Genomic DNA, 17,280 nt, shown 5'->3' with positions numbered 1-17,280 from the left:
TGAACTTCTTTCTAGAATTGTCATATTATATCTTTCTCACTTTAAAATTATTTTCCTGCTGAAGATTTTTCTATACTCGCTAAATATTCATAACTGCTTCACAACAATGCTATTGGACCTCTGATCAGTTCACTGGAAGATTTTCACCTATATCTGCAGCTGAGCAGAAAATGTAAAGTGGTACTTCACAGAGGAAAAGGCAATTGGAATTATCTTTCACTGACTAGTTATCACCCCATAAAGAGCAGCAGGAAGAGTGAGAGCAATAACATTTTATACCTCAGAAGCCATTCTAACTTTCAAATGCCTCTGCGTTATTAAGACCAATCACAATGGAAAGAAGGCAATCCAGATAAAGGACTGACAGACAGTTGGCAGGCAGTCTGACAATATTGTCACTCTATGAGGGACACCCACCTATTTAAACTACTTTTTACATGAAACAAAAGCATTTCTTCTTGAAGACAATTGTAAGGCACAGCACTCTGTCCATGGGAAGGTACAGATGTGGGAGTTTTTCATGTGGGCTTTACAGATTCCTGGAACAGCCAACTAACAGACAATTATGGTGAATTGATCTATTCTCCAAAGTTTCCTAATGCTTAATAATTCCTTCAAATGTTTATAAAACACATAGTACAGGAAATGTGCTTTTCACACCTAGAGTTTGAGCCTCCAATAGGTATAAAGCTTTGTTGTTGCCATGTAGTTCCACCCTGAAGGGAGCCACAGAGAAGCCATCAATCACTTTCATACACAAGAATAGCATGTAGTTCTGTAGCCAGCATTAAAGTTCTAATAATTATAGCCTCCTTCATTTGACAAGAAAGCCAACAACAGATTCTGAAATCCTCTTTTTTTTAAAATAAAAATTTGCTAGCTTCTTTCCTCTTGAAAGAACAAAAAAGTACCTCCCTCAGGTGGATGTTGAATTCTAACAATGTTTGATTCCAGTTTTATAGACTAACTCAAAGCTTAGAAGATCTATTTCCTTATAAGGAACCCAAATGTATTAAGAAGAAAGCAATTCAGATATTTAAAATAGATTCAAACCTTATTTAATGACCAAAGAATCCTAGCTTGGATAGTTCAATGGGTGGTCTTGAAAGTATAAATTTTATATGAAGTATTTCTATACACAGCTCTCTGGTAGATACTGTACTCACATCGCTCTGGAGGTCATAGGCCTGTCGAGCATGGATGACATCATTCTGGTCCGGCAGGCACGTCCACTGGTGCAGGTAGTGTCTGTAATCCGCATCACTGACTAAAGTCTGGCACTTCTTAGCCAGCACCACCCCCAGCATGTCCACTGGGCTGCTGTACTTGGTCTTCCACTTCTCAAAGTCCTTCTTGTATTCCCTGTCACTCTGGATCTTGGCCACATGCATGGACCACATCATCTTGGGGTCATCTTTAATGTCCCGAGCTCCAATGTGGTGGCCTAGTTGCTTGCGGTAACCATCTTTATATTTGTACTGAAGAGAAAATTCACCAGTCAAGCTTTATTCTAAACTTTTAGAGACCAAACATCTTATAAAAAATTATCCCATCTTTCATTTGAGTTTAGCTTTCAGTAATAAGCACTAACTTGAATAAGCAAGATGGGGGAGGGCTTCATAAAGAGTTCTGAATCTTTCTCAATGGTTAGTATTCCACCATTTGCTATAATTACTAAAAATCCATTTTCTGGGGTGTCAGAGTCCACCACTGCCAACCTGAAGTGAGCTGCTAATGTGTTATTTCAACATGGAGAACAGAGTCTCATAATATTCCTGGATAGTATGCCTTCATCTGTATAACAGTGGTCTGTGCCTCACACATTCTAGAAGTAACAAGTGAGCACACTGGTTCTACAGTGAGAAATAGGGTTTCTTGGCTAGGAGCTACTGCTAAGTATGTAAGCTTGTGTCATTAGCCTTTCTCTAGTACTGATCCATGGTCTTCCCATCATAATCTTACAAGATGAATTATAATAAGTATCATATGCAGTATTTACCTATTAACGTGCTACATAAAGCCAGATCCCGATCTCACTGAGAATCTAAGCATGTGCATTTTGCTTTCTGTAAGCCCAGTGACCACTTTTATGTAGACATTTCCACATCTGCAGCTGTGTTGTAGTGGACATACATGAATGCATCCTTCTCAGTTCTTGTAGAACAGTTTGCATAGAAGATCCTGTGTTCTACAGGTTACAAACCTCTTTCAGAAACATTACATCTTCAATTTCTAATCCCTGATATATTTTCAAAGGAAATTTCTTTTGAATAATGTTGATCACTTAAAATTGCATGTGAGATCGATTGAACAGAGGGACTAGAACTCACGTCACTGGCAATATCTCTGGAGGCCTTGGCTGCCACAATGGGGATGGCATCGCTCCGTAAGTCATAGCCTTTCTTCTTTGCTTCTTCGTTGGCGAGTTTATACAGACTCTAAATTTAGGCCAACAGCAAAAAGAAAGAAGAAAAGAGAAAAAAATCAGATGTTGATATTCACATCCAAAAATTGATAGCCCATTGAAATAAATCACAAAATTCTCCACAGATAAAACCTGTAATACTCTTATTTTTGTGACTACTATTATCTATACTATATCTGATTTTTATTCTCAAATTTATAACAAACTACCTATATACATATAGCATAATACAAATGTATTAGGTTATCAAAACTCACAGGCCTAAGGTAGGAAAATTTAAATGAACTCTTGTTCGTGGGAATTAATTTAATTCAATCTATGCCATGCTGACTCTGTGCCCATGGCTGTTCTGGAAATCTAATATGAAGATGAGGGCTCTCTCAGCTTTGACACTTCTGGAGAATTGGTAAGAGACCAATAATCTAGGATGGCACCAACCAGTGAGAAATCTAGCACAGAGGTACTTTAGCAATAACACTAACAAAGAGCTCCAGGAAGTGGTCACTTATTATGAACTAAGAATCAGGAAGTTCCTGAAGAAGGGTGAGTTTTGAGTTGTATCTTGGTGATGAGGCAGGTTTCTATAAACCACAATGGCAGGGGAAAGAAAATTTAATTCACATGGGAGTGAATGAATTGAAGTAATGAAAGAGGGGCATAAAGCCCCCAGGAAAAGTACCAGGAATGAACCAAAAAAATTAGAGGTTGGACTAAGAAATATGAAAACTCTGATGCTTACTTCTATAGCTATTCAGGAGGCTGAAATCTAAGGATCAAGGTGGGGAGGACAAAAACCAAGAGATTCCTATTGCCAATTACTTAGCAAAAGTCGGCAGTAAAAGTGTGGCTCAAGTGATAGAAAGTCAGCTTTGAATTATATAGTTAAGCCAGGATATGAGAACCCAGGTTTGAGTCCTAATACAGGCACACACACAAATTTTTGAGTGTCATAATAAATTAACATTGTATCATCTTGTCTTAAATGAGGTAGAATACAAAGAGTTTAACTGATTGAGAATAAACAGGCAAAGGAGACCAAGCAAGGATAAGCACTCAATCAGGGGAATTTTCCCTGGGCTTCTTTGAACCAGCAGCCATACAAAAAGTCTCGAAGCTTTTCAGAAATGCTAAGTGGTAACTCATAGAAATTCCTGATCTCCTGACATTCGTAATGTCAGAATGCAATGTATGTTTTCCTGTAACAATTGAAAACTTCTTGGCTAGAGATATAGCTCAGTTGGTAGCAACCACAAGGCTCCACTACCACAACAAACAAAATAAGAACTTCTAATAATGGTTAGGCTAAAAGTTCAATGCTTTCTGATGTGAGAAAGGAGCTTGATGTTTTTAGTTTTTGGTGACAAGAACTAGATACACAAATCTGCATTTCCAGAATAAAATCATTTAAATGGTGGCTACTGAATCTAAATCCTGTATATTATATCTGAAGAATATTAAGTATCAAGTATATTTTATATAAGCAGAAGTATAATATTCTATTTTTTTGCTATCAGAAACTTAATCTTATAGCCTCAACTTAAAAAAGAAATTATATGGAGGGAAATATCAGTCTTGGAGCTGAGATTTAAATGACTAAGTGTACAAATGTGAGGTAGAAGAAATGTAGCATTAGCCCATGTAAAATGTCTTGTAGTGTTGGTTGATCCCAAGTTCACGTGCACCAGTAGTGATATAATCGCCAATGTACCCTAGAGTGTAGAAACAAATGTCAAATGTCCAGAGGATGAAATAGAATAGTTCACTCTATTCTATAATGGTATTCCTCACTCCCAGTATTTTGTTTGGTTTTGAGTCACATTTTACCAAGGATAACACATAAGGAATTTCCAGGAACACTTAGGACTATGAAGAGAACTTGGAATGAGGGAATAGAGGAGGACACCTTGCTAACCTCGCTCTGTGGATGGGCACAGATCATTTCTGCTAGCCTCTGAGGATTTCCTGCATTTGCAGAGAGCAAAGTGGTTTGATATACGAAGCGGTGATATTCACTAGACACTATGTTGAAAAGGAACTATACAACTTGTGGGACAGGAGGGAAAAACAGAGCAGGAAGGAAAGGGTGAAAGTGTTCAAAAATAAAGATATTCTTTAGCTGATTTATGTAGCCATAACCACTCTGTACATCACCTTTACAATAACAATAATTTTAAAAAGCACATCTGAATGGAATTTTCCACCAAAAAAATGAGCTGATTCATATAATAAAGCTTCTTATCTTTGGGAAATCCTAAGCAGACTGACAACCTGTTGGGTGAGATCTCCAGTCCTGGAAGGGAGGGTGACCTTTTTGCCTAAGCATCTGGGATTCTGTTTTTTGTTTTTGTTTTTGTCAGTCATGGGGTTTGAACTCTGGGCCTGGGAACTGTCCCCTCAGCTCTTCAGCTCAAGGCAAGCCCTCTACTACTTGAGCCACAGCGCCACTTCCAGCATCTGGGATTCTGAAATCCAAGATGGCCCTGTGCTCATCAGAAATGAAAAGGAAATGGGCTTGTTAATATGTACACAAAGATTCTCAAAATCTCTGTCTCTCTCTGTGTTATTTGGTAATATTGTGATTTTAGTCCTTTAGTGTTATATATTAAAATGTTAAATTTTCCCAGGAGGCTGAGATCTGAGAATTACAGTTCAAAGCCAGCCAAAGCAGGAAATTCAATGAGATTCTTATCTCTAAAAGACCACCAAAGAGCTAGAGTGGAGGTGTAGCTAAGTGGTACAGTATTAGCCTTGAGCAAAATAACTCAGGGACAGTATCCAGGCCCCGAGTTCTAGCTGCAGGACCAACACACACACACACACACACACATACACACACACTTAAATTTTTTCCCTAAACTGTAACTTAAGTACAATACCCATACGTGGAAAATTTACTAAAGCTTTGCTTTAATATTAAGATGACATACATATGTATTCTGTTTATTGCTAATTTCTTCACTAAAAACCAATGAAAGAACATGGTATATTTAATCTCTTTTCCACTAATCTCTTTGAACTAATTATGTTTGTAATCTGTACTCCCAAAATTATAATTCTTATTAACACAGACCATTTATGATTGCGATAAAGAAATGTTAAAGTTGGTATTTATATAAAGAAAAAAAAGGATTCCTTATAAAGCTGCCATTTACTATTATGTCACCATTGAAATAATTGAAATATAAAACTGTGCAAATGTGGAGGAATGAGCATCTGCTCTCACCTCACTGTAGTTTATCTTGTTCATTCTTGCCAGCATGATTTCGGGTGTGTCTGGCATTATGTGGATCTGGGTCTTGTCTTTGTCCCAGGCTTCTGTGTATAAACGCTGTCAAAGAAAATACATAAGTCATCAGGAAAAAAATCAATGCATAATTAATAGGAATTTCAGGACCATGATAATTTTGTGAATAACAACAACAACAAAGGTAAGATTATGGAATTTTACATACATTTGTGTTTTATGAACATCTTCAATTAGTTCATCATGGAGAAGATATTTATAAGAGCCTTCTAATAATTTGAAAATATTAATAGTTGAAAGAATATTTTGTGCAAAGACTTTAGCCACAAAATATGTAATTTTTATCAAAGGCATGAAGGAAATATTAAAATATAAATGTGACATGCTTCCAATAGAAGTTAAATGATAGATTAGAGAAGGAGAGAGAGAGATGATGGATAGATTTTGTATAGATACCTTTTGTTGCTCAGTACTCATGTGACTTTGCTCAGTCACATTCCTTCTTCTTCGGTTGAGGTTCATTCTCTGAATTTTGAAGACTCACTTACCTTGTTCATAGTAATGGCATTATTCTTAGCCAACACTTGTTCCAGAGAATCAGTCACACTGGTAAACTTGAATCTGTCTGGTGGCTGACGATAGACTTTGTCACTCAAAATTTCAGTGGCCCTTTTGCATTTTTCCACATCCAAAGAGCCAATGGGTACCCAGCCAATGCCTCTCATCCACTGGAGATCAGACTTGTACATATTCTGTTGACATAAATACTCCATAAATATTTATCCTCTCATGGGAATGTATTTTCATTTAAAGGACAAGAATTCTAGAACACTATTGTTTATTATTGTTATTATTATTGGCAGCACTGAGGTTTGAACTCAGGGCCTCATGCTTGTTAGGCAGGCATTCACTGAAGCTGTGTCTTCAGCCCTGCAAATACAATTTAGTAGGCCAGCAAGGCTAGAAGGTTAAAGGATGAATGCTCATAAAGAAGGCAGATGTGCTACTTCCTCCTTGCAGAGGCTGGTGAGCTAGAAGCAACCTATGGCTACCTTGTCAAAGGGGAGTCATTCACTCATTTCTCACATTCTTATCATCCTCAATACTCACATCACTCTGGAGGTCATAGGCCTGTCGAGCATGGATGACATCATTCTGGTCTGGCAGGCACGTCCACTGGTGCAGGTAGTGTCTGTAATCCGCATCACTGACTAAAGTCTGGCACTTCTTAGCCAGCACCACCCCCAGCATGTCCACTGGGCTGCTGTACTTGGTCTTCCACTTTTCAAAGTCCTTCTTGTATTCCCTGTCACTCTGGATCTTGGCCACATGCATGGACCACATCATCTTGGGGTCATCATGGATATCTCGTGCACCAATATGGTGTCCAAGTTGCTTACGGTAGCCTTCTTTGTACTTGAACTGCAAGAAGAAAAAGATTCTCATTCATTTGTTTTGACTTTTAGTTAAAACAGCCCTAAGTTATTTTATTAACTAAAATGAATACATTTCTTTTAGGTATATCATGGATATTTGCATGTTATAAACTATTTAGAAAATAAATGAAATTGATATGCTAAAAAATAAAATTTAAATTTAAACATGATTCTACCACCCAGAGCAAACTGTTCATGATGCCTCCACATGAAAGACAATAAAATTAGAATATGAGTCAGACATTGTATGGGGTTTAGCTTGCTTTCTCACTTATTATGTAAGCATTCTTCTGTCACTCAATGTTCTCCATAAACATGATTTTAATAGCAACAAGGGTTTCATTATATGGCATACATTAACAATTTAACCCTTCTCTGATTATTGATCATTGATATTTATGTTATAATTACCTCTACTATTTTTGAAATAAAGGAAAATATGTTTTTATCTCATGGACAAAAGAAATGACATTGTAACCCCTCTGTACAGTATTTGCACAATAAAAAAGAAATAAAAATTAAAAAAAAGAAATGACAGCATAACAATGTTAAGAAGTGTGGACATCTCTGTTGAGGAAAGAAAATGCCTATAGCCAACATGCCTAGACAACATGTGGTTCATATGGATGGCTTGACTCTGGGCTATTTACCCATTCATTGCATAGGCCAGCCTTGGAAGGAACCCTATACTAAGTTTATTAACAAGAATAGATCATGTAAATAACTAAAAACAAATATCTGAATTATAGTCAAGTATTCAGTAGGACATGGACACATTTTTGAAATGGTGCTATGGCCTCCACCATAGCTAGAATTTAGCTTTCATGATGAGAATTTTATTACCATTATTTTCATCTATTTCCTTAAAAAAAGATAAACTAGAAGTAAGGGATTTAAACGTCATAGTGCACTTGCTCCATGATAGATCCAAGAGAAACAAAGTGATGTTCAAAGCAGATCTTATCAGCTGTACTTACATCACTTGCAATATCTCTGGAGGCCTTGGCTGCTTTGATGGGAATGGCATCAATTCGCATGTCATAGCCTTTTCTCTTAGCTTCTTCGAGTCCAAGTTTATATAATTTCTGCAGTAGACAGAAATAATTATATTTGATTTATAAAGTACATTGTAAGGAAACTTTATCTTGTACTTCAAATACATTACTTACCTCACTGTAATTCACTTTGTTTTGTTTAGCTAGTAAAACTTCAGGTGTATCTGGCATAATATGGATGGTAGTTTTATCTTTATTCCAAGCTTCTGTATAGAGGTGCTAAAACAAAGACATAACAAGCATATGTCTGTAATTAATAGTCTGTTCCTTTTTTGTTTTTTAAATTATCTTTAAATGGTTGTACAAAGGAGTTGTCATTTAACAGTTTGTGAATACAATATACACTGATCAATGTCACTCCTTACAACATTCTCACTCATCCTTTCCCTACCCATCCTATCCCCTATCCTGTTCCTTTCTCTTCTTAACTTTGTAGGCTATACACTGGATTCTTGGAGTAGTCTGAGTCTTAGTGGGAGTTTATGACACCTTCAATCTTACATTGGCAAGAAGTACATTTACTTAAAAGCTACTGTAATATCATGTCATATATTTATGAATTGTTTTATATAAACAGATTTCAATTTCCACCCCCCAAAAAATACCTCCTGCATGCAAAGAAAGGACTTACATGGTTCATGGTAATAGCATTGTTTTTTGCCAACACCATCGGTATGGAGTCCATTAGGCTAGAGAACTTGAACTTATCTGGATGCTGACGGTAAGCATGGTCACTCAAAATCTGAGTAGCTCTTTTGTTCTTCTCATCCTCAAGAGAACCAGTAGGTATCCAGCCAATGCCTCTTAGCCACTGAAGATCGGCTTTGTACAAATTCTGAAATTTCAAGTGATAAATCATTAAATGTTAAGCATATGATTCTAAAGTAATAAAAGTTCATATTATATTCCATTATTATTTTATTTTTATTTTTTTGTACCGTTTCTGGGGCTTAAACTCAGGGCCTGGGCACTGTCCCTAACTAAGCTTCTTTGGTTCAAGGATATCACTCTACCACTTGAGCCACAGTGCTACTTCCAGACTTTCTTGAGTAGTTTATTGGAGATAAGAGTCTTATGAACTTTCCTGCCCGGGCTGGCTTTGCACTGCGATCTTCTGATCTCAGTCTCCTGAGTAGCTAGGATTACATGCATGAGCCACCAGCATCTGGCTTACATTATTATTTTTTTACTGCTTGAATTACTCAGAAATTTCAAAAGTTAGCTATGATTTACAAATCAACAAAATATGCTTCCAATTGGAATATTTTGTTGTTTTTTAATGCATTTTAAATTTCAGAAAACCCTCAAAGCACATAGAGAATGTGTCAATTTTTTGATGCCTACATTAAGTCATCTACAGGCATGCATTGAAGCCCCTGGAGTACAATAATGGTACCTACAGATGTCTGGATGACAGAACACATTTTGAGCATGAATCCAGGGATTTAGAACTTAGTTCTAGAAACTCAACCCCCTTCACTTCAGGGAACTTTGATATTTAGGAAAGCAGACACATCATGTAATTGAGCAAAGGAAAATTAGACTCACATCACTCTGGAGGTCATAGGCCTGTCGAGCATGGATGACATCATTCTGGTCCGGCAGGCAAATCCACTGGTGCAGGTAGTGTCTGTAATCCGCATCACTGACTAAAGTCTGGCACTTCTTAGCCAGCACCACCCCCAGCATGTCCACTGGGCTGCTGTACTTGGTCTTCCACTTTTCAAAGTCCTTCTTGTATTCCCTGTCACTCTGGATCTTGGCCACGTGCATGGACCACATCATTTTAGGGTCGTCTTTAATGTTCCGGGCTCCAATATGGTGGCCCAGCTGTTTGCGAAAGCCTTCTTTGTACTTGTACTAAAGGAAAAAAAAAACATGTCTAATTCCTTTCAAAATTAACTTTTGTTGCCATTATTGTGGCAAATTACAAAGCTCATTAACTCTAAAGATCTCACTAAGCCTGGAGAGCCAAAAATATCAGCTTTCAAATAAGAGGGATTAAAGGCTAACTTTAGCTATAAATTCCACATACAATAAATGTACCTTTAATCTTATTCCCATCCTACAACTGCATACCTAAGATCATTTCACTCTGCTTTAATTTATTATCCCTTAGATGATTTTGTTCAATTTATAATTACATTAAGACTGCTTTGAAATGATAAATTAAAATCCAATCAATATCAGTGGGAGATAAAGTCTTACTTCACTAGCAATTTCCCGAGATGCTTTGGCAGCTTTGATTGGAATAGCATCCACAGGGAGATCATAACCTTTTTTCTTTAGTTCCTCATAACCCATTCGATAGAGTTTCTGTTGAGAGAAAAAGATAATCACTTTAGGGAAAATTACTTTTCATAAACAACTGCAACATAATGAGTCCAACATGCTAAATGCTTTAACAGTCCATGAGAACAGTATCTGTGCACTAGATAACCCAAAAGTAATTGGAAATTATGGCTACAGATTGCTAATGAGCCCATTTTAAACTTTTAAGCTCTATAATCACCTCAATGCACAAAATTAAATGTCAGTTCTTCTCCAATACTTATGAGAAAGCAACAGGGACCAAGTTTTAGAAAAAATGAAATGGATTATAATTTAGGCACTGTTTTCCAATTGATGCTGAGTGTTTCATTATAAGTTGCTAGAATAAGAGCAATGCCTTTCCACCTTAATCTTCTAGTGGAGGAAAATTGTGCATAAGGGGTGGTTGCTTCTGCATGGCTAATGTATTATGAAACAGTAACTACCTCATGCTACAAGTCATTCTGAAGGAGGATTACTATCTGTAGGTAAGACACAGTCTTCATAACTTGTGAAATTTAATATTTAAATATTTTTATTACTGAGTTAGAAAACCTTACATATAAAACATTGTTTCCTCAGATTTGTGACAGAAAGAAATAATTGAGAATATAAATTAAAAGTGTTTTATTTAAAAATTAGATTGTTTAAATGCCTGCTTGTCTTGGATCTAGTTTTGTATTTTAGTTCTTGGAGTATTACTCCAATATTTTCTTCAATATTATAATTACTCTCATGGATCAAGAGGCATTGTACTCATAAACTGATACGTTGTCTTGAAACTCCTTTGTATAACTACTTAAGATAATTTTTGTGTGTGCCAGTCCTGGGGCTTGATTTCAGTACCCAAGCATGGTTCCAGAGCTTTTTTTTTGCTTAAGGATAGCTGCAGCTCCACTTCTGTTTTGTTGGTGATCAGCTTGTTGATAATTGTAAAGAAGAGTCTCAGGATTTTCCTGTCCCAGTTTGGCTTTGAACCATGATGCTCAGCTCTCAACCTCCTAAATAGCTAAGGTTACAGGCATGAACCAACCAGCATTCAGCTTAAAGGTAAATTTAAATTAAAAATAAGCCATTCTATTAGATTTTACAGCTTGTTATTTTAATTATTTTTACAACTATATATCTCAAGAGATTACTCTATGATGAGAAAAAATTAAAAACAAAATTCTCCTGCATGGGTTTCATGTGTTCATTCAAAGTTGCAGTGAGTATGTGTTGATGCTAATGAAAATAATGCAGATCTGGAGGGAATTATCTCTGCCCATAAATAAGACCTACCCATATAAAGGAGAGTGAAATAATTGTTTGTTCTAATAAGATGCGCAATAATGAAATAAAGGAAAGTAAAGCACAATTTTCCAACTTAATCCCAGTTAGGGAGTACTTACATTTTGATGTTCAATCTAGAATTCAGCAAATATGGAATATAAGTCTCATGTCATTTGCAAATGAAAATGATTCAGAAATGCAAAAGAACTTTTGACTCCATGGACTTAGAAGCAATTAAACTGAACTTTCTGAAAATGCAAGCTGAATTTGGAAACTTACATCACTAGTATTGATTAAGTTTGCCTTAGCCAGCATAATGTCAGGTGTATCAGGCATGATGTGGATTTGAGTCTTGTCCTTGTCCCAAGCTTCTCTGTAAAGTCTCTAAAATAAGAAATAAAAATATTTCAGTATTTTTTAGATTAGTATATGACATAGTTGGCTTCAAACGATATGCTGAATTCATGTGAACATTATAATTGATAACATAAGGAGACAACATAAGGAGAAAAAAGTGCAGTTTTCTTTTCTTTTCTTTTTTAAGTGCAGTTTTCTTGACTTATCTGGGATATAACACCCTTCAAGCTATAGATTTTTGATCTCCTTTTCCAAGCTCCATATAATACAGACCATAAGAAATCAATTCAAGTAGCACCTTTGCCAATATCAAATGAAATGGAATTATACTTCTTTTAGGATGTAAAAATCTTCCTTAGTTCTTAATTCAGAGACAACAATTGGAATTGTCTTCTTAAAAGATGATTTATTCAAAGTATATCTAGAAACTAGGGCTTAAATGTTTCTAGAAATAGATGTGGCTTACACTATCATACAATTATTTTGGAGGATAAGAAAATTGATAATCTGAGGATCCCTATAAGGACTGTTTAGAAATTTATCAAGATTATGCAGATGTCCCAAAGCCATCTGTATTCCTGTCTTTAACAGAAAACAAAGAGGACCCAAACAAAAATTTCACAGATTTACTGAAATTAAGGAATCAACATTTAAAAAACAGGAATATTTAAAGTGTTGGAAAATCTCCCCATAATATACTTTTTAATCAATTACAAACGATGAAACAGTAACTTGACAGTGGATGAATTGGGCATAATAATTTAACAGAGTGATCAAAGTTAAAATGATAAGCAATGGGACAACCTGATATCATGTATTCCCTGATCAGAAGACACAACATTTGACATCCTTCCAAATCAACAAGGACATAACAGAAAACTAAAACTGATGAGATTCTACAAAACAATTGACCTATTTTTTTCTTTTCTCAGAAATTTAAGGACTTAAAAGACAAAGTAACAGTGAAGAAATATGTCAGTATAGTATAGTACAGTAAAATATATGACCTTGGATTGGATTCTGAGCTAGTGACAAGTTTTTCTTTTGTATAAAGGATATTAGTGGTACAACCGAACGAATCCTATATCATGTCAACATTAATTTCTTGATTTTGATCATCCCAGGTGGTTATATAAATTACTAGCAGGATATATACTCTGAAGTGTTTAGGATTTATGTGGCATCATGAAGCAACTTACTATCTTACAGATATGAATAAACGGATAGAGAAGAGGAGAAGGAAGAGATAGGAAACCAAATGTGTTAAAATGGCAATATTTATGCAATCCGGATGAAAAATATATAGTGTAATCCATTTTTAACTTTTATGTATCACTGAAATTATTCCAACATATTTTCATACTTATCAATATATCTTTGAGAAGCATAATGTGAGACATGTGGGATTGGCATTTTCTTCTTTTTCAACATGATTGCTTCAGTACATATAAACTAGAGAAGCCAATTACCAAATCAAAGTGAGGTTCATTAACTTTCACCTACATCTATCCCAGCTCTGCTTTCATCTTTCTGATTCATTCCCACCACCAGAGTTTCTCAATTTTCCAGCTATTGGTGCTGTACACCAGATGATTCTTTGGTGTCCAGAGCTGTCTTGCGCATTGTGGGATTTTCTATAGCATCCCTGGTTTCTATCCACTAGAGGCCAGTAGCATGCCACCTCTAAGTTACAATAAGCAAAAAATGTTTCTAGATGGTATCTAATGTCTCTTGTGGAACAAAATTGTCCCTATTGAGAACCATTAAAACAGACTTAATGGCATGTGCCACTTGCATCCCAGGAACCAGAAAAAGAATGCTAATAGTGTTCATACTGGCATAGATATACTGGAAAGAAGAGACAGCTGGTTTGGGTTCTGCTTGGGCCCAAGAGAATTAGTCTATCAGGATCTCTGTAACTACCCCATATTGAGTACATATGGCAACTTTATGATCTACAGTTTTTCCCTTAGTCACCTTATTATATGTTCAGAGCTTCATGGATAGGGAAAAGATTCGAAGAAGGGGGAATTATTTTGCACAGATGTGTGCTTTATCAATCCTTTAGATTAAAATTGTCATAGTAAAACAAAAAAAATGAAGGAATGGATACTTAAACATGAATAGTGAAGCTGACAGGTCAGCATTTACTACAGCTTTTAGAAAACAAAATTGCACAAAGTGTATGAGTTTGTCTAAGGAGAGAGGAGTTACAATTTATTCATATTTAATGAGCTGAAAAAGGGCCTGGATATGTTATACAAAACTTTTCAAATAGGTGCTATAGGTAAAATACATAACACATTGTACAATATATGCTATGTATAAAATATACATTTAGATCATATATGCATGCATATTTTAGATCCTCTAAGACAGTTACTTATATATATATATATATATATATATATATATATACTTATTTTTGTAATGTTCAGAGTTAAGCTATTTAGTTGAGTAGTGAGGAGTAGCCTTTCCCTACTCAGCATAAAATTAATCTGCACTGTTACCTTCCATTTGTTTTTTTCAATAAATACTCATCAAATACCTATTATATGCCTGCACTGGTGTCAGTAATGGAGAGAAAAGTAAGTTGAAGATGGTATACATATATATATATATATATATATATATATATATATATATATATACACACACACACATATATGTACTTACTATGCTAAGGCATTATCATTTTATCTCAATTTAGCTATAGTAAATGCATTATAATCATTTGGCAAAAAATACTCTTTTGTATTCTGAGACAGGGTCTCACTAAGTAGCCCTGGCTGCCCTTGAAGATACTACATGTGGCAGATAAATACTCTATAAAATTTCTACTTTGTCTGTATACTATCTCCCTTCATCTACTCTATTCTAACTAAAAATAAAATTATGTCTTTAATGCCCTGAACTTTCACAGAAAAAACATGTTGAATAATTTTCTCATTACATTCTGATTTTAAAAATTTGACTAAAATCGATACCAAACTATTTTATATTATTCCACAAATCAACATAAAGTAAATCAACATAAACCATTATGCTGTCCTGTGGAAAGTAGTATAATACTTTGCTATTCTGCTCCTTCATTAAATGCATACTATTGAGAAACTGCTAGGTAGCAGGCACTATATTCTATTTCATCAATTTCTAAAGTGTTACTCACATCGCTCCTATTTTTGGCATTTGTTTTTGCCAGAACTATGTCCATGGCATCAGGAATGCTGGTGAACTTGTTTCTGTCTGGAGGCTGGCGATACTTTTTTTCACTGATGATCTCTGAAGCCCGCTTGTTCTTCTCTGCTTCCAAAGATCCTAAAGGACTCCATCCTATGCCTTTCAGCCACTCAAGGTCAGACTTATACATATTCTGTGAAAGGACAAAGCAAGCCATCAAAATCCGGACTTCACCTGACCCCTTGGCTTAAGTGACTACATGCATTACAAATAGACGGATTTTAGATTTTCAATGACAATTCCTCTAATTTCTGCTTTATATAACTAAATAGCTATTAATATGAAACATGAAGCATTACATAAACTAACAAATGTAATAGACACTGACCTCACTTTGTAGTTCATATACTTTTTTAGCTTGGATAACATCATTCTGGTCTGGCAGGCATGTCCACTGGTGCAGGTAGTTCCTGTAGTCCACATCACTAACCAGTGTCTGGCACTTCTTGGCCAGTACCACACCCAACATATCTACTGGGCTGGTGTACTTGGTTTTCCACTTTTCAAAGTCTTTTTTGTATTCTCTTTCACTCTGCATTTTGGCTACGTTCATTGACAACACAAGTTTTGGGTCATCTTGCACACTCCGGAATCCAATATGGTGTCCAAGTTGCTTCCTGTAGCCTTGTTTGTATTTAAACTGAAATCAAAGGAAATCCAGTACATCAACACAAACCAAGGTCAAGTTACAATAAACGTGTTCCATTTTCATATTTGTTTTCAAATATTGAAACAAGAGAAGGGATATCTATGCTAACTTAGAAAAGAAAAGTTTTCTTATTTCCTATTTAAGTGGAGGCTTCTAAAGAAACCTGATGTCATTGAGTAGCAAGAGGTTATCATAAGGAATTAATAAATTCCAACTAGAGGCTGTAGACTGACTTCAGGATAACATTTTCTAAAATATTTGTTAGATTCTTCTGGAAATGATCATCTTACTGGAAAAATATGGATTAAATGGCAGAGAAATTATTAAGTACATGGCTTGGTGAACAAGCTTAAAACTGCAGCTGAATTTACTCAGTAGCAGGATTTTCAGAGGTCTGGCTATGGTTATATAGGATGATCAGTCCCATATCAATATCTTGCACCCACAGGTGGCTTAAAACATGAAATTAGAAGTTTCCACAAGAGCTCAATGTAGTTCCAAATAAGTATGAGTTGCCTAAATTTAAGTGAAAGAAAAATCTAGTATTGATTCATTTAAAAATTAGTGTAATTGACAGTAGCAAGGCTAAAAATGAATCTAATACCATTTACTTGTTGTTAGCTGCTAAGCATAGCATAATTGAGTAGGTTATACTCTCTCATGATACCTAGCTTTATTGTTACATATATTAAGGTTATTCAGTACTTTGAGTCGGTTTTATCCTCATTATGGACAATCTGACAAAATTACGTACACAATAAGTAGTGCCACAAATTCTGTAAGGAACACAGATAAATGTACAACAGCTCATTTACTCTGGCCTAACATCCTATATCAAAACAATACTAAATTTTGAGGCACTGTAATTTTTTCCAAGTACATGAATATTTATAACAGTATGATTCACAATAGCAATTTGTCTCCCTTTCCTCCTACACAAATCCCAAACTTCAGCCAGAGCTAGCAATAACAACAATATCCATCATTAGATAAATGGATAAGTACAATATGATGTATATATGCAATGGAATATTCAGTCATAAAAAAGAAATAAAGGGCAGATACATGTACAACATGTCTGATCTCAACAAATTATGCTAGCTGAAAAACACGAGACACAAAAAGTGACATAGTGTAAATTTCACTTATATGTAACATTCAGAGCTGAAGAATCCAGAAAGCCAGAAAGCATAGTGATAGTTGCTAGGCAGTGGAGGAAAATAGTAAGAAAGTGACTGCTAAGTGGACTAGAGTTTGAAGTGATAAAAAATAATTGTTTACCAGGACCTGAA

At 35.5% G+C, this 17,280-nt stretch overlaps 1 protein-coding gene across 16 annotated transcripts in view; it reads right to left on the bottom strand.

Annotated features, from left to right (window-relative positions):
- The window catches only part of Neb (nebulin), a 214,272-nt gene that overhangs the window by 120,096 nt on the left and 76,896 nt on the right, over nucleotides 1-17,280 (bottom strand). For all 16 annotated transcript variants that reach the window (XM_070023306.1, XM_070023324.1, XM_070023348.1 and 13 more), the window contains exons 53-65: nucleotides 15,668-15,979; nucleotides 15,269-15,472; nucleotides 12,022-12,126; nucleotides 10,369-10,476; nucleotides 9,709-10,020; nucleotides 8,792-8,995; nucleotides 8,275-8,379; nucleotides 8,083-8,190; nucleotides 6,780-7,091; nucleotides 6,218-6,421; nucleotides 5,649-5,753; nucleotides 2,331-2,438; nucleotides 1,167-1,478 (exon numbers count right to left, since the gene is read on the bottom strand). In XM_070023306.1, coding sequence (XP_069879407.1) covers nucleotides 1,167-1,478; nucleotides 2,331-2,438; nucleotides 5,649-5,753; nucleotides 6,218-6,421; nucleotides 6,780-7,091; nucleotides 8,083-8,190; nucleotides 8,275-8,379; nucleotides 8,792-8,995; nucleotides 9,709-10,020; nucleotides 10,369-10,476; nucleotides 12,022-12,126; nucleotides 15,269-15,472; nucleotides 15,668-15,979 — 2,499 coding nt within the window. The remainder of the gene's footprint in view (nucleotides 1-1,166; nucleotides 1,479-2,330; nucleotides 2,439-5,648; nucleotides 5,754-6,217; nucleotides 6,422-6,779; nucleotides 7,092-8,082; nucleotides 8,191-8,274; nucleotides 8,380-8,791; nucleotides 8,996-9,708; nucleotides 10,021-10,368; nucleotides 10,477-12,021; nucleotides 12,127-15,268; nucleotides 15,473-15,667; nucleotides 15,980-17,280) is intronic.

Source organism: Dipodomys merriami, unplaced genomic scaffold (genome assembly GCF_024711535.1).
Source record: "Dipodomys merriami isolate MVZ:Mamm:240054 unplaced genomic scaffold, mDipMer1.0.p SCAF_1, whole genome shotgun sequence".
NCBI classification, from domain to species: Eukaryota; Metazoa; Chordata; class Mammalia; order Rodentia; family Heteromyidae; genus Dipodomys; species Dipodomys merriami.
Note: the sequence above shows the minus strand (reverse complement) of the source record. Positions and strands in the feature narration are given on the sequence as shown.